The sequence below is a fragment of the Biomphalaria glabrata genome, chromosome 1, assembly GCF_947242115.1.
Source record: "Biomphalaria glabrata chromosome 1, xgBioGlab47.1, whole genome shotgun sequence".
Classification (NCBI taxonomy): domain Eukaryota; kingdom Metazoa; phylum Mollusca; class Gastropoda; family Planorbidae; genus Biomphalaria; species Biomphalaria glabrata.
In genome coordinates, this window is record NC_074711.1 from 76,283,715 (window position 1) to 76,302,456 (window position 18,742).

Sequence of the window (18,742 nt, forward strand, 5' to 3'; positions counted from 1 at the left end):
ATCAACACAATATCCAAGCCCATGCCAGACCTAAATAGAAGCAGTAATCAATCAACACAATATCCAAGCCCATGCCAGACCTAAATAGAAGCAGTAATCAATCAACACAATAACCAAGCCCATGCCAGACCTAAATTGAAGCAGTAATCAAGACCATATCCAAGCCCATGCCAGAGATAACGGAAGCAGTAATAAATCAATACATAAGGCCTAAAAAAAATAATTAAAAACATATCCCAAACTTGCATTATATTACTATAATAAATAAATCCACGCAATATTACAAATATAAAAAGACAATATAAATCAATTGAATAGCTCCCTAGTAATAATAATAATAATCTTTATTATCCGTAAGGAAATTTGTCTTACAATTTGTGCATTACACCAAACAAAAAACATTATAACTATAAGAAACCAAAATGTACATTCACACCAGACTCACTCATAATTTACATGTGACAAAGTTTATACCAGATTGTTCTTATTTAATGATTTGATTGCCAGTGTCTGTTTGTCTTTGCTATCGGTGTCTTGTATCTCTTTTGTGATGGTAAAATCACAAAATCCTGACACAAAGGGTGATTCTTTATTTCGAGGATCTTGTTAGCTTTTTTATAGATGTTTGTCTCAAACAACTGCCCAAATGGGGTTTGTTTTTTGCCAATGATTTTGCCAGCAGCATTTAGGATTCTATGAAGTGATAGTGTTCAAACAATAATAAAATGACTTAGAATAATTGTTTGAAGTTTTCATCTCGTTTCTTACGTTCTCAATGAGCAACGTGTGAGTACCAGGTTTGGGAGCTGGCTTCAAGATGTTTTTTTTTTAATTTGAGGAGTTATTAAAGTACACAAGTGTGCTCATGTAGATCTATATAGAAGTGATACACAATGGCGTCTTATAGGCACAGTCACATGACCTAAGATCTGCATTTTGCAAATTTGTTGTGTTTTAAAATAGTAACTCTCCATTGTGTTGATAGTTGTATGAACACAGTACTCAGATTGTTCTACGTTACACGCTCTTGTTTCAATATACCCGTGAAACGTTCTTGTCGAATAAAAAGTCATTAACACTCACTGAAGACATTTATTGCTGGGCGTATGGGAGACGATGGATTTTTTATTATTTTTTTTTTTTTTTTAACCAATATGAATGACTACAACAAACTATATGGGACAAAGAAAATAATTTAGACAAAAAAGTGGGAACTTTGTAATGAATGCGCTACTTAGAAAGACCAACAATATATTCACGTAATTTAGAGCTCTGCCTTCAATTATTTTCTACAAACATTTGACTAATTACAGGAGATAGAAACTTTCGTTCATGTAAATTGAAGCGTTCTGAGTTGATTGTCAAAAATGGAATTCGTTGCGTGTGTAAAATGATTGACAGATATTTAAAGTTATGCTCCCCTGGTTTGAGGATTGCACTTAGAGATAATATCATCGTTCAATAGGTTACAAATCGCATAAAAAAAAATTACAACATTCTATGTATCTGTTTATTTTAGAACATTAGTCCTGAGCATGTATCAGTTTGTAGGCCTATTTAGTAACACACACACACGAAGTCAACTTTTAATTAGCTGGAGCTTGCGGTGCATGGATAAATAATTCAATAATTCGCACTACGTCAATCATAAATCTGTTTGTTGAAGAGGCCTCTCTGTAGAGAGTTGTGTTTTATTTTGTTTCGTTTCAAAACGTTTGGAGTCGTTCAGAAATGAGAGTGGTTTACGTGTCTCACGTTGCCAAGTTTGTCTTAGTAGGTCTCTCGTTTGTCATGCTCGTGGTACTAACAGCCAAGACCATCAGCTCCAGATTGAATGGCCAGAAGAAATTAGTAGAGGAAACATCGTCCTGGGTTTTCAAATCACAAGATGGTGGACTAGAGCTACTTCCTGTACAACAAGGTAGAGATGTTTCTGATGAGTAGAACACATTGGCTCGCGTTGATTCCTACTAAATAGTTTTATCTAAAAGTTTATATTTACTTGTGCAACTTATCAATGTGTCTTTTATTCCCGGGATTTCTTCATAAAATGTTAATGAAGAATGGTCACTTATCCTGAAATAATTATTTTTCATTAAAGTTTGAGATGGCGCTGCAAAGGTATGCTATTTCGATTTTAAAACAAGTAAATTAAAAAATAAATTCAAATCAACTCCTACTTTAGGACGCTGATGGTACACCATGCTATAATTAAGATTTTTTTTCTCAAATTCAATAATTAACAAGATTACAAAGAGAGTTTGTGTTACACAAACTCAGAGGCGGCCCCCGTCGAAGTCGGATCCCTGTCGGATCTGCATATTCGCAAATAATATTCAAGAGGTGATTTAATTTTGATGTAAAATGTTTTACACGTTTCGGATGTTCCTTCAGAGTTGAAGATAATTACTTCCTAGTCCAAACCTCCCGCAGGACGACGGGGGATGGGAGCGGGCAGGGTTTGAACCCTGGGCCATTCATAAATCTGAACGACAGTCCAGCGCGCAAACCGCACGACCAGGCAGCCATCCGATGGTCAAAAGTAATAATGTTTCAAAGATTCATTTGCCGTAAATTTAAATTTGAATTTAATAAAAAAAATAGTAGATTAGTTTTAGTATATTAAAACATTACAATATTGATCAAAACGTTTGGAAATGAAAATCTACACTTTTTTTTACACTTTAAGTTTAGAAATTGAAATTCTACATCTTAATCTAGTCTATTTTAGTCTAAACTAGATCTAGAAATTCTAGATCTTAGACTTAGACTTAGACTTAGGTCCTCCCGCGCCGTTCGGCGCATTGGGCGGCAAGCTGTCTCCATAATGATCTGTCACTGGCAATGTCTGAAGCCTCTTCCCATCTGGTGTCCACTGTTCTGAGGTCCTCCATGAAGGTGTGTCGCCAGGTAATACGAGGACGTCCCTGTTTGCGCTTTCCTCGTTTTGGCTTCCATGTTATCGCAACTCTTGGTGTGCGTAATTCATTTTGACGTAGAACATGTCCCGCAAACCTCATGCGACGCTCAGTCACAACCTCACTAAGTGTTCGACTCCCAGTTCGGCAAAGGATTTCCTTGTTTGAGATCCGGTCTGTGTAACTGACTCCCAAAATCCGTCTCAGCCATCTCTGTTGAGCCACATTTAGTCTTTTCTCAATTTTGACAGATGACTTCCACGTCTCACATGCATAAGTAGCAGTTGGAATGACGATTGTGTTGAGAAGGTGTATTTTTGTCTCGAGTCCAATGGCTTGGCTAGTCCAAATAGGCTGCAGCCTTTGGAAAATGCTCCCTGCCTTTTCTATTCGGCACGCTACATCATGGTAAGCATCTCCATCATTTGTTATGATGCTGCCAAGGTACGTGAACTTGTCCAGCTCTTCAAGCTTTGACTCGCCAAGTCTGACGGGGACACCCTTTGCCTTATATCCCACTCGCATAATTTTAGTCTTATCCAAGTTTATGCGGAGGCCAATTTTGGGTGCCTCTCTGTCTAGGCTCTCCGTCATTTCTTGAATGCATTTATTTGTAGCCCCGAGTAGTGCAACATCATCAGCAAAGTCCAAGTCCGTCAATCGGAGTTGTTCATGCCATGGAATACCAAAGGCAGTCTGGTTCATTGCTCTCCTCATTATGTAGTCGATGGCTAGGAGGAAAAGGAAGGGAGATAAGATGCACCCCTGTCTCACACCTGTCTCGATTGTAAAAAACTCTGTTGTTCCCTCTTCTGTTTTAATGCAGCAACTAGACTGACTGTAAAGGTGTCGTAGGATCTGGACGAATTTTTCTGGTATACCGTATTCTCTAACTATTTTCCATAGTGATTCTCGGTGGACACTATCAAACGCTTTTTTGAAGTCCACGAAACTGATCGTTAGCCGTTGTTGGTACTCAAAACTTTGTTCTATGATATTTCGTAAAACGAAAATCTGCTCTGTACATGATCTGCCTCTTCGGAAACCTGCTTGTTCTTCTCTGAGCCTTTCATCTACAGACTGTTGAAGCCGTCTCAACAAAACAGTGCTGAAAACTTTGCCTGGGACAGAGAGGAGAGTAATGCCCCTCCAGTTGTTACAGTCTGCCAAGTTGCCCTTTTTTGGAAGCTTTACAATCACTCCCTTTTGCCAGTCCTCTGGGACTTTTGAAGTTCGCCAACAGAGATTTAAGAGATCAGTCATTCTGTTAACAATGCACTGTCCCCCATATTTTAGCATTTCTGCTGATATCATGTCTAGTCCTGGTGCTTTGTTATTCTTTAGCACTGCAATGGCCATGGTAACCTCCTCAGCAGTTATTGGGTCTGTCTTGACCTTGAGATCATTGTCTGGAGAGGGGTCCTTGAATATGTAAGTTATGTCTGGCGACAGTTGGTTAAGGGTCTCTTTAAAGTGCTCTACCCATCTTGCATCCTGTTCTTCTTTCGTTAACAAAGTTTTGCCTTGCTTGTCTTTTATTGGTGCCCCATGTCCACTCTTTGCTCCAGTGAGATCTCGGACAATACGATGGAGGGTTTTTGTGTCATTTCTGCTTGCAGCTGCTTGTGCCTCTTGTCCCTTCTGCTCAATCCAGTCCCGTTTATCTTGCCGACAGCTTCTCTTTACTTTCAGATCTGCTTCCCTATAGGCTTCTTCCGCTAGGCTGCGATCCTGTGTTTCATTTTTCTGATCTCGTCTACGTTTGGCCTCTTTCCTCTCATCTATCAATTTCCATGTTCTGTCTTGTATCCACCGTTCCTTGTATGAACCTCGCCTCCTTCCGATAACTTCTTCTGCGCACCCAACAGTGGTATCTTTGAAGTTGGCCCACTCTTCTTCAAGGGTCAATATATCTGCAAGAGCCTCAAAGCGGTTCGTTAGTTTCAATTGGAACTGTGCTGCAGTATTGCCGTCTTTAAGCTTCTCTACATTAAATGGGCGGGGTCGTGTGGCTCGTTTTGGTTGGCGTTTCAATCGGAGCTTACATTTGCCACTGACAAGGTAGTGGTCTGAGCCGATATCAGCTCCTCTGCGGGTCCGCACGTCTAACAGAGATGACCTCCATCATTTTAATTAGAATATAAATCCAGATCTAGATATACTGTAATAAAAATCTAGATCTAGTTTAAAAAATCTAGATTAGATCTAAATCAAGATATCATTCCTTTTTTAAACGCGAGTCACATAACGAGGCTTAATAAACATTACTATGCCGAGTTCTTTTTTCATTTCGTTTGAAGAATTTATTCCATATAACGTCAGAGGGAAAAAAAAAACACTACGTCACACGGCCTAGGTAGACTAAAAATCGCCTTCATCTATAAGAGCCATTTATCGAGTGTTCATAGACTTTGGTGCACCGAGTGCGTTCTTTAAGCATTTCATTTAAAGAATTCATTCCATATGACGTCAAAGGAAAAAAAACACTACGTCACACGGCCTAGCTAGAATAAAAATCGCCTTCATCATTACGAGCCTTTTATCGAGTGTTCATAGACATTGGTGCACCGAGTGCGTTCTTTTAGCATTTCATTTAAAGAATTCATTCCATGTGACGTCAAAGGAAAAAAAAACACTACGTCACACGGCTTAGCTAGACTAAAATATGTTTTCATTAATACAAGCAATTTTTTCGAGGCTTAATAGACATTGGTGCACCGAGTGCGTTCTTTTAACATTACATTTAAAGAGTCCATTCATATGACGTCAAAGAAAAAAAATTCCATTACCTCACAATAGGCTAGTTCCGGTACCATAAAAAAATGTCTTTATTTACACGAGATATTTAACGAGGGTTCATAGACATTTATGCACTGAGTTCTAATAGAATTTATTTAAAAAGGATCAAAGCCGCATTGTTTTTGCGTTTTGTCTGTCAGTCGGTCTGTCCGTCATCTTGATATAAAAAAAAACAACTAAAAGTTATTAAAAAATTGATTAACCTTTATTTTAAGTTTCAAAACATCGCAATAATTTTTAGGTATGAACACAATTGAAAAGTTTATATAATAGATTGTTCCGGATGTTTGTATAAATAGTAAAAGAAAAAGAGAATTTCAGATAAATGTAATACTGTTAATTAAATTTTTTGGATGGTCTCGTATAAAAATTAGATGTACTACAGCCACGTGGAGAGATTTTCATACCTTACTTTGGTGTTAGAGTAGTGAGTTAAAATATTGTTCATAAAAATCCGTAAAAACATTATTTCGTAAATGAGAAGATTATTTGTTTATTAATTAGAAGAGGGAGTTCAAACAATTATTTGGCGTTAGTAGATTTTTAAATAAATTCGGAAATTTCTGGCGACGATTTGTAAGAAACAAAATCCGGAACTTTCTTTATCGATTACAAAACTTCTATGTTATGTTTTACAAGAAAATTAAATGTCTAAAAAGTAATTTTCAGTAATCAATTCTAGTAAATTACTTTTTTTTAAAAGCCTTATGCGATTTCAAACAATCATTAGGCATAATTCATGTTTTATAAAACAATATCCGGAACATTTTTACACTTAATGAAATATAAGTCAGTATAGAGATTTTGATTTAGCATTAATATGCTATTTACATAAAAAACGGAACAACATATTATTGATAATGTGTTTTTGCAACGTTTAAGCATGGAAATTGAATGTAATATAAGTTAGAAGAGCAAACAAACATTTGTTGGCGTTGATTAGTTTTGCACAAAAAAATCCGGAACAATCAATTTTAGATACTTAAAACTATTGAGATGTTATGGGAGGAACATTAAAGGGTAAATCAGATTTTCAATAGCTTTTAGAGTTCTAGTTTTTTAAATCTAATCGTGACGGACAGACCGACCAACAGACAAAACGCACAAAAATAAGCTTCTTTTATTCGGATGGGGGCACTAAACAAAAAATAAATAAAATCTGATTTTTAAAAAAAGTTTAAGGAATTGGTTTAGCATGTGATCATATTGCGACGTTACGCTACTGCACGAAAATCGCTGCATAAAAAGTCCATTTAAAAAATGTGCGTGATATTTACATACAAAGTGCATTATTAGCCTTTATAAACAAACAGAAATGTTTTCTTTTAATTTTAGCAGCTAGTTGACCAGAAAAAACGTCTTTAACTATTATTTATATTTGTTGTAAACATTTCCTGTACATTTTTAAAATATATTTGACTTAGTGATACTGAAAATACACAAAAATTGTCTACCTTTGTTAGCATATTGTAACATTGCCTCCCTTACATTTACGTAATTGTTTTAGAATTGGTGTATTTTTATGAAAAAATCGCTTGCATAATTAATTTTATAAATTAAACGGTTTGCTTTTAGAAAACCAAAAGTAGCCGTTGCACCTAAACTTTTCAAGCCGGATTTAATGATGAAATAATATTTTTCATATCTCTTCTAGTTTTCGAGATCTGAGTGTGACAGACGGACAGACGGACAGACGGACATTTTGCACAAACCTAATCGCGGCTTTTTCCCCTTACGGGGGCCGCTAATAAAATGATTTTTGTGGAATTTTAATAAAATGTGTCTCGCATTTTCTATTTCCCTTTTCATATGATCGGAACATAAGGAAAAGTAACAAATAAATAAAATTAGCCAGTACGGGGATCAAACCCACGACGTTTACGTTATTAGCATGATGATATAATTCTAATTAACTACCGCACACGCGTAGGCCCCTATACCCCACACTAATTGCAAAATAACTAAAAAACAAAATCGTACAACCCTCACCCTTATATACCCCGCATGTGCAAAGTGTGACTTGCAGTAAACTACAGGTACATAAAGTTGTTGCTCATCGGATGTCTGTCCCTCGAGTCACTTCGTGTTCTAATTGTTGTTCCAACAAGCGATACACAGCGAACTATAACGGGGGTATATAGATTTACCGAACAGCGAACTATAACGGGGGTATATAGACTTACCGAACAGCGAACTATAACGGGGGTATATAGACTTACCGAACAGCGAACTATAACGGGGGTATATAGACTTACCGAACAGCGAACTATAACGGGGGTATATAGACTTACCGAACAGAGAACTATAACAGGGGTATATAGACTTACCGAACAGCGAACTATAACGGGGGTATATAGACTTACCGAACAGCGAACTATAACGGGGGTATATAGACTTACCGAACAGTGAACTATAACGGGGGTATATAGACTTACCGATAGGTTCTTAGTTTTCGTTATGCTATGTTTAAGACTTAATAATTTTGTAAACCCCGCATAGCTGCCATTCGTATGTAAAAACTTTTATAACCCGCGGATTACATGCGCGAAAATATGGTATCCGGTTACAATTCGTAATGCAATGTTTCAGTTCGAAATAGATTAAATGATTAATTTTTTTCGTTTACACTTGTGGTTTTGAGTTTTTGACTAGAAAGTGTGAGTTGATTGTAGGAATATAAAAACTAAATCCACGTGACTTTTGTTGTGGGCCTTCACATTGCTTCAAAGAATTCAAAAAGTTTTGGTCATCATCATTTGATCCTTGTTAAAAAGTCTTAAGGTTTGCCATAGTTAATTCCAATGCTCTGAAAGATTGTGATTAGATATAAGGCTAAATGTAGTAGCACTTTACTTTGTAGCTGAAACAAAGTGATGTCCCAGACCAAACTTACAAGGAGGAACATCTTACAACAGGATCGTTTTGTTTTACATTATTGATACTAGAGGTATAGTTTAAAAAACAAATGTGAGATGCCTTGTCTACATATTTGTGTAACTATTTGTTGGCTTTCAGTGAAATACGAGGACCTAAATGTATTAGCGTATCGCTCATTTGACGAGAGCAAGTCACCGTTTATACTTCCACCTGACAAGGACATGACTGGAACCGTGTAAGTATTTAAAAAAAAAAATTTTGTTAACACTTAAGTTTCTACTCATGCTTCTAAATATTTTATTTACGCGCCTTCTTTAAACTCATTGCAAAAAAAAAAAACAAAAAAAAAAAACAGCGTGAAGAAAGTGTGGCTTCTACCATTGTTTTTTTTAAGAGTGTTTTATTCTTAACTTTTAGATTTGTACCAATTCTAAAAGTTCCTAACAAAATGTAAGACAATGCCTCCATCAACTCTGTAACTAACTTCAACTTTTAAGTTGTTCGTTTCTCCACATCCTTGGTAGGAAAGATTAAAAAAAAACAGTTTTTATTCATTTTATTTCTAGTGCTGCATGAGAACTATCTTCGCCTACTGTCTTCATTCCGAGTCCACAACATGATAGGCCTATGCAATTAAATTACACCACATATATAACGTCAACCTAAAAAGTGTATTCTATACTACGCTATAGCAGATGCCAGGACATAGTGATTATTATTATGAATGTAACATTTTGAAATGAGGATGATTGTGTCGAAGCGTTAAACCTTTATTCCCAATATCATGAGTTTGAATTTGAATATAGCCACATTTTGTTTTTACAAGGAACTAGACGGCCTTTAGAAATTGCTTGAAATTCCTAAATTTTACATTTAACAAAAACGCATAACGTAATTAGAAGCAGCCAGGAAACCCAATGACTTCGCTGTGTTTATAACTCTAATTAACATGCACGACTAGACTGACATTGAACAATTTTCTTTTTACTTTTCTGTTTTACTAAAAGTACGAATTTACCCCCCCCCCTTTTTTTTTCAGTTACACCAAACACAAGCCTGCAGGAAGCACAAGGTACATTAGTATTGGTTACTTTGACCCCAACAAGGAGCTGAGCTTCTTACAGAAAACTTATTTTGACGAGGTAATAATTTCATTGCTTTTTGTTTCGTAATTATTAACACAGTACATTGCATAAATAGATCTAAATGCAGACTTCTATCTAGTCAGTTGAAATATATTTTTTCTGTTGCGTTTAAAACATTCAAACTCTTCTGTGATGAAATGATAACCACTCTTGAAATCCTTTTATCAACAGTGTAGTCGGACTTCGTACTTATTCTATCCTCATCATATTTCTCCTATACGCATGCCAAGATTCATTACTTAAACAGCTTGTATCAGTTTCAATTCCTACCATTGTATACTTTCTTTTCTTATTTTTTAAAAATATCTCAGATATTAGTGACAATAAGATGATGCCATTATATAGATCTAGTCAGTGTATCAGGTGGAACAGATGAAGACATTAAACGTCGTATAAATCTTGGGCGTCAGACATTTACACAGCTAAAACCAACCTGGAAATCTCCTATATCTATAAAAAGACTTAAATAAGAATCTTTAACTTTAATGTCAAGGCAGTCCTACTGTATATTTCTGAAACATGGGGAACAAGTGAAGAAACAACAACAAAAAAGTACAAACCTTCATCAACAGATGTCAGAGAAATATCTTTAAAAATACACAGGTATGACAAAACAGAAAACATCAAACTGTGGGAGATGGATGGACAGGGATATATACAGGTGCAGAACTTAGAGAGAAAGTGGAGATAGATTGGTCACACCCTTAGAGAACAGGAAAGAGCCATTAAAAAACTAGCAAGAGACCTCGGAGAGTGGCGTGCTTTTACTGTGGCCCTATGTTCCAGGAGGAATGACAAAGAAAGATGATGATGATTATATGCATTGCCCAACAAAGAAGCAGCAACTGAAAGCGTTTTAGCTGCACAGGCATTTCACTTCATTTTTATGTAGAGACGACAGAATTATAGGACTCACGTTTCTAACATATTATGATCAAAGTTTCAAAACTTTTTTTGTACGATGGGGTTTATAAATTGTATGATTATTTTTGGCTATATAGTTTGTACACGATGTTTTCAATAATTTAGTAAAATTGAAATAAATTTGCTTTCCTCTTCAGTGTGAGTACAACAAATGTAAAATGACAAGCGATGTAGAGTCAGCTGATGCTGTTATATTCCTGGTAGCAAGGCTAACTAGAGTTGGAATCCCTACATTTCGCAGAAAGCCTGGACAGATGTAAATATACTAGATACTACACTTCACCCCTGTGTATTTTCAGCTTAGTGTCTGTAGCCAATGACATTTTCTAGTTCTACAGCGTCAATAGTCAATTGTAATGAGTTGTCTTATCATTTCTTTGTATTCTATCAGTTGGATAATGAAAACCGACGAGGCCCCTTCAAGGTTTACCTGGTTTGAAAGTTTAAACAGAACTGGACTCAAAGAACACTTTAACTGGACACTGACTCACAAACTGGACAGCGACATTCCTTTTGTGTACGGCAGACTTATACGACAAAACCTTACGGAACCAAAAGACTATGGTATGTAATCGTGTTATGTCCGTGAAATGTTGTTTTTAATTGAATTTAAATTTAATTGACTATTTGAAACAGCGAATTTCCAATAAGGAAAAATAAAGAAGTCTTCACCTTCCTCTTAGTCTGTTGAATCATTGGGGCACCACACATGATATATCGACCTTCTTACTCCATTTCTCTATTTTTTTTGCCTTGGATAGAATCTCTTAAAAATGACATGCCCGTCTAATCTTTTACCTTGTGATATGGCCATAAAATTTTAGTTTGCATTTTTTTTACAGTGGGGCCCAATAGTCATTGTGACCTGTTTATAATCTCTCATACCGAGGATCCTTCTATAGTATCTCGATTCTATTGATAGGATACTTCAATTTTTTTTTCCGCAGTTAGCATCCAAGATTCACAATGGACCTTATTCACCAATCGTAAACAAAAACATTTAGCCACGTGATTCTCTATCTCTTCTATATAAATTACATAATACACACAGGCTATCACGTGAAAGTTTTTTTTTAAAAGCTGTTTTATCAATATTATCACGTGGCTAAATTTTGTTTGTTTACGATTGGTGAATGAGGTCCATTATCTAAGAATGCCACGCCATGACCAAATAGCGCATCAGTCTGATTTTAGTGTCGAGGAAAACGCTTTCCAGATTGTTTTTCTCTTTGCATGTACTGCTGTGGACTTCGAGCCAGTATGTCAAGTTTGGTTCCTTAATCTGAAACGATACCAGTAGTTAGGTTTGGTTCCTTTATCTGAAACGATACCAGTAGTTAGGTTTGGTTCCTTTATCTGAAACGATACCAGTAGTTAGGTTTGGTTTCTTAATATGAAACGATACCAGTAGTTAGGTTTGGTTCCTTTATCTGAAACGATACCAGTAGTTAGGTTTGGTTTCTTAATATGAAACGATAGCTTCAAGGTGACACTTGTCAACATTTCGCCTCCGATACTGATATCCAGTTTAAAGCCCTGTTGGCTGGCTATTGGTCATAGTGTGTGTGTTTCCGGCATTAATTTGCATACCTTACCTGTGGAAGTCTTGTCTATGTGCATTTCAAGTCAGCAGCCTAAGTCCTAGTGTTATAGAGATTCACTGTACTTTTAACACCTGTTACAGTATAATTAAGACTAACAATAGGTGTACAAATTAGACATAATTAGTTTTAGAAGCTAAAAAAAAACAACAAAGAGTTACTCTAGTGACAATTTATTAAGCGATATTTATAATAAGTTTAATTAATTGACCAAACTGGAAGTCCTATTTGTGCATCAGTTGGTTATCAATAACAGTAAATAAGTAAAGTTGATAAAAGATCTGATAATTTATTTGAAATTCGGAATGTACTTTCTTTTTAAATTCACAATTCAGACAAAATTTACCAAGGCAAGAATCGAACTGCAGCATGGTTCGTGAGTCATTGTAAAGTTAGATCTGATAGAATGATATATGTAGAGAGAATGCAGAGCAGGTAATATTGCATCTTTATTGTACATACGTTTTCCATAGTTTTTATCTGTTATTTGTAAAAGATTCACTTAAAAAAAAAGACTATAGGCTAATATATTTCTCCTGTCAATAATATGTGGGTAAATTATAACAATCTTCCAAGCGCTTGACCTTAACATCCTCTCCTCAAGATAGTCAAGTTGTCTGAAATTCTTTTAATCCTAAGTGACGCCGAGATGCCTTTCGTGATTCCAAGCCACTTCACTGTGACAAAGTGTATCATTTAAGTTACGCTTTTCTCTCTGAGAGCTGACAACAAAGAGGCTTGGGAAAAAAAAAACGTACTTTAAAAAAACAACAACTCATTTTCGATGGCCTAGTTGTGTTGTATGCGCTCTGGACTGTCGTTCGATGGTCTTTGATTCATATACTGCCCGCTGCCACCCCCCTCCCCCGCTATTCTGTGGGAAGATGGGCTAGGATGTAATTATCTTCAATTCTGAGGAAACATCCGTAACATAAAAAAAGTATCATCTTTCATTTTTTAACTAATCATATAGGTTACTAAGGTTAGACCTAGAAATGAACTAACTTATTGGTTCTAGTCATTTCAACGTCATTCTCCATCGCAAAGACGGATATGGGTGGGAGATAATAAGGGCAAGACACAGAGAGAAGATGAAGAGAGACAAAAGTGGTGAGAGAAAGAGAGAGAGAAAGAGATTGTCCGGGGGGGGGGGTAGAAAGAGGGAGCTAAAAAAATATCCGTTTCTTCCTCAGAACCGATGTAGATATATTTGGTCTATGTGGACCATACACATGTGGGATGGCCGAGAAGGTACCCGGTGTCCAAACTATGAGAAAACAAGCTGACCAACTGCAGTGCTTCCCTTTATTATCTCAATCTTATAAGTAAGTTGTTAATACGTTCAGAAACTGAGGAAAACCCCATAACCCTAATTAAAATAAATGACTTGAAAACACACATTTAGGCCCATGCGTTGAAATCGATAATGGGATTATTTAAAAAATGATAGCCTTCATTTTTATAGGTATGTATTTAATATTTTACATCAGTATGTTATTGTTACAAACTAACTTTATCATAACACAGTCCCAGTAAATCCACCAAAGGGTCAAGGTGAAGATCGAGAAAAGGAGTGTTAGAGTTACACGTGCAGAAAAAGGTTTGATTTATTTTTGTACAGCATGGGGATTAGAAAGCAGCCAACGTCAAACGTAGAAGTTACTGACGGAGCTCAAGTCAAAGTGGAACGCGCAAAACTTGCTTTTTTTTTTTCTCTCTCTCTCTCTCAACTTTCTTCCAACAAGAAATGTCTCTGAAAGAGAAGTCCATGATGCTGTCTCTATTGAACATGTCTCCTAATCTAGATGTTTACCTTTAGAGATGCCTCCCACAGAAAATGTCTCTTTCAGATGTCCATTACAGGAAATGTTTTCACAGATTTCATTCACAGATGTTTCTACAAGCTCTTGCAGAAGACATGTTGAGAATGTTGATTTCCAGATACACAATTAAAAAATGTGTGTACGTCGCGGCATACGATACTGCAAATCATTTTACAAATTTTATCCTTTTTACATCTTCTGATGTGCGAGGCAAATTAAAACAACAGCACAGTCGTGGCTTAGGAGAGATCTTTGTCTATTAACTTAGGACAAAAAAAAAAAAGGGGAGGGGTAGATGCAGTAGCGTAAAAGCCATGGTGCAAAAGGATTCACTGAACTCTGTTCCGTGACCATAAGGGGCCCACAGGGGTCTTCAAAGAAAAAAACAACTTCAAAATATACTTGTTTTAGTAATCAAAGGCTGTTACTGAATTTAATATAATAACACAATTACTCGTAAAAGATAATACCTCCATTCAAATGCCTTTTTGTAGATGCACTGTTACATGATAAGTCAATTTGAGTTGTATTGCACTCTACCAACGGGAGGTGACCCACCGCCATATTCTTGAACCCGGTCCTTCGGGTACCTTGCTACTCTACTAGGTCGATTCTTTATCCTAATAACAAAACTAGGTAACCTATTAGACAACAACATAGACGAGGAAACCTGTTTGCAATGATTCCTTCTACAGGTTCTATTTGGCCTTTGAGAACTCTCTGTGTCAGGAGTACATCAGTGAAAAATTCTTCAAGATGTTTAACAACGTCGATGTTGTGCCGGTTGTCCGAGGAGGTAAATCTAATCTAATTAGAATAAATAGATAAATACTATGGTTTCCATACACATCAGATTATCACCAGAACAGGTCTAACTTTAGCCGCTACTGTATCGATAAAAAATGAGCTCCATAAATTAGACATTATGTGGGACCTATAGTTGCTATGGTTTATTCACCTGGAGTTTCATTCGGCTCTTTTTTTTTGTGTACATTCATTTAAAAAGCTCCCTTTAAATTTCAACAAAACTATTTTAATGAATTGTCCATCATCAAAAACAAATGCCATAATGAATCAAGTTTTTTTCTAACAAGAACACCCCCCCCCCCCCCAGCTAACCATGAATACTTAAATACTTAAAAAATACAAAAATGTTTATCTTATCTAATATATTACAGACGTTACTTTAAAAAAAAAATGATAATTACGTCCTACGCATTTCATGTGTCAATCTGTCATGCATGTTAATTAATGACTCTGCTAGCGTATTTGAACTATTGGCTCAAACCTTCTCAAGCCGACATGCTGACCAATCGGCTAATGAGGTGCCTATGAAAATAGAAGATTGTATATATATGGTACAGCTATATTTTGTTTGTTACAAAGCTGCGATCTATAAAGGGGACTAATTCAGCTTATACCATCATTTCAGTCAAGTAAAATTTCTTTCCCTTGTTCAAGATACCAAACAAAATAATTAGTTACCAATAGTTAATTAACTAATTAGTTATTTTTAAAAATTGATTCTTGTGTTGTCAGGTAACAAAAATAATAGTGCAAAATTTCAGCTTGATCTGAGATTGGGTGTCGGAGAAATAACGCGTACAAACTTTTTACCAGTCAGACAGACAGAGTGAGTTGATATAAACTTAAAAAAAAAACAGTTATTTATATGCAAAATAGATACAATACTACACACAACAAGTAATGTCTTGTGGCCGAGTTTGTGTTTGAAAACCTTGGTCAGGCTCATTTACATGAGGGCTAGAGAAAAAAAGGGAGAAGAGGCTGGCCGATTTGTTTTTGTATTGAGGATGTCGTTCATATCACGAAAGAAGTTTTTACCTAAACGTAGAAAGTTCTGTTTTAAATTTTCTTTGAAATAAAATCTAACCCTAATAAAATAAGGACATGCTTACTATAGACCTTAATGTCTCTCAGGCAATATATGCTCTTGCTATCATTAGGACTAAAGGGATGCTACTATTTTATCATAGCAATTTTTTTGTGCCTTGTTTTATATATGCCTGCATCTTACACATATATTCCAAGCATTAATGTGGCTTTTATCCAGGCGCTGACTACAAGAGATACTTCCCTTCAGACATGTACGTGGACGCAGCTGATTTCTCTACCCCTGAAGCTTTAGCGGATTATCTTGACGATCTGGGTAACGACAAAGAGAGATACATCTCTTATCTTAAAAACAAAGACAGGTGACCTTATCTACTATCTGAAACATTCCTTATCTACTATATGAAACACTCCTTATCTATTATCTGAAACATTCCTTATCTACTTTGGGAAACATTCCTTATCTACTATCTGAAACATTCCTTATCTACTATCTGAAACACTCTGTTACATAGCTTGGAATGTAGTAATAGATTATACTTACTGAATAGTTTCTCAATTTATTGTCGTGCCGTTTCCGTTCTTAACCTTTGTACTGAAAGTGTTGAACAATTCTCTTTTCCTAAAGCTAAAAAAATACGTCATTTTAGTTTATATCATCCGACAGGTTAATTAAATACCGGTATGTATATACCGGAATCTAAAATTCATTGTAAAAACAAACAACTGGTTACGCATTGAGCCTTGTTTTTCCTTTTTAATGGAATCTCAGAGGGTAGCTTCTAAATGGGCGAAGTGAAAACCATGGTAGCAGTAGCACACATGGCCACAGCTCCCAACGAAGCAAATAATGGTTCAAAGCATTAGTTTGAGAGAAATGTTATAACCTTGCCGTTGTTTAAGAGAAATCTTATAACCTTGTTATTTGTTTGAGAGAAATGTTATAACCTAGTTATTTTTTTGTTTTTTTTTTAGAGAAATTGTATAGCCTTGTCGTGCATCTATTTGGCCTACGTCATTACTATTGCTTAATAATGTGGCGAAGCTTAAAAATATAAAACTAGATCTATATTTCAGCAATTTTACCTACGAATTTTACTAATAGAACATTAAACTGTTTATTTCAGGTATAGGTCAGTGCTAGAGTTCCCCGACTGGCAATGTCGCCTCTGTGAGAAGTTACACACAGACCATTCGATACACACCTACAGCAATGTCTATGAGTGGTGGGTGAAAGACTCTTGTCACGATCCTGTGGATTCTCAACAAATGTTTTGGTGACAGTCTAGATCTAGATCTATGCGTTCGTTATCCAACAACATCGATTTAAACTGATGACCATTTTGTTTTCAATGATTGCACTATACACGTGTAAGGGTTTAAAAGGAGATTCCATGTACAATTACAGAATGAATAGTAGGCCTAGATCTAATTGTTATTTTTATTAATTTTATATTTAAAATGTCTGTATTCCATTCCTATTTCAATACTTTGTGTTTTTCTTAATTGGCATTAGATATGATAAAATAAACCTTTTTGTGATATTAAAATATGTTCTTAAAATATTTTTTTAAAACCATTAATCACTGTATTATGATAGAGTTCCTGCAAAAATTTAAATAAAAAAACAATTTTAAAATATTTTTTTAAATACAATTCTACAAAGTAAAAAAAGATCATAATATATTTTCAATAACATAGGCTAGTGTCAAAAAGGTGTAGGCCAACAGTTCGATCCTGGCAGTAGGCCTACGATTTCGAGCTTTGTATGAAAAATGTTAATGCTTGCCAGAAATAAAAGAGTGTTCAACATCATTCAATGTATTCATTTTTCTCGATAATAATTATTTTTGCACGATATTCATTAACATGAAAGAAGTTTCAAAAACAAGATTACAAAGAGAGTTTGTATTATCACGCAAACTCAGAGGCGGTCCCCAACGGATTGCTTTGATTGTCTAACGTAATAGGCCTACAATTTCAAAGAATCATTGGGTGTTGTTTGTCAAAACCAACTGAACAACCTATTATTAATAATGAGATTCTTTACTTATATTATTTAATTTTTTTTTCAAAAAGAGAAATCACCTCATAATATTTTTTCTTGTCATTTCGATCTAAATATGACACCGACGACAAAAATCTAGTAGCGGTTTTTAAGCTTACGGAAACGTTAAAAAAACAATGATTATTTGAGACTTTTGGGGGAGTAACATAGCCCACTGTGTTCAGGGCAAGCATGTCTCTGCACTAACTTTTTAAAAATTTTGAACCTTAAAAAATGAATATCCTCGGGGCTAGTTTAAAATGATAGGCCTACATTTGCTGTTATTTGGGAATATGTTTTCAAATTCTTTTCAACAGTGAGTTTAGATTTTGTTGTCGTTATGTTCGTTTTAAACTTTAAATCAAACGAACGAATCCTCTAGATCTAAGTTATTAATATTTTCTGTTCTTTTTTAATGTTGTTTTCAGTTTAGTGATTAGCTTGTAAATCTAATCTAGATTATATCTAGATCTAGACTCACAGACGCACGGCCAGGCAAACCACACAAAAACTAATAGCGGCTTCGGTTGCCGCTGAAAATGTTTTTGTAAACGAAATGTATGCGTAAGGATATTTGACAGGTGAAAGAATAAGACACGAAAGAAGAATTATATTGTAATGTGCCTAATTGTTAGACAGAAATAATTGCTAATGAGTTAATGAGACAGTGTGACCAATATTAATATATTAGATAACAAACTAGCCTGTATAGTGCACATTTAATAGAATGCAGGATTTCGCACTTAGCCGGTAA

At 35.5% G+C, this 18,742-nt stretch overlaps 1 protein-coding gene across 1 annotated transcript; it reads left to right on the plus strand.

Annotated features, from left to right (window-relative positions):
* Positions 1–1,199: 1,199 nt before the first annotated feature.
* On the plus strand, positions 1,200–17,756 carry LOC106078656 (alpha-(1,3)-fucosyltransferase C-like). Its single transcript, XM_056015221.1, has 10 exons — positions 1,200–1,921; positions 8,733–8,829; positions 9,634–9,736; positions 10,801–10,919; positions 11,055–11,227; positions 12,600–12,699; positions 13,458–13,589; positions 14,783–14,883; positions 16,162–16,303; positions 17,069–17,756. Exons 1-10 carry the CDS (start codon positions 1,732–1,734, stop codon positions 17,220–17,222), a joined length of 1,311 nt encoding a protein of 436 aa, XP_055871196.1. The 5' UTR covers positions 1,200–1,731; the 3' UTR covers positions 17,223–17,756.
* Positions 17,757–18,742: the final 986 nt, after the last annotated feature.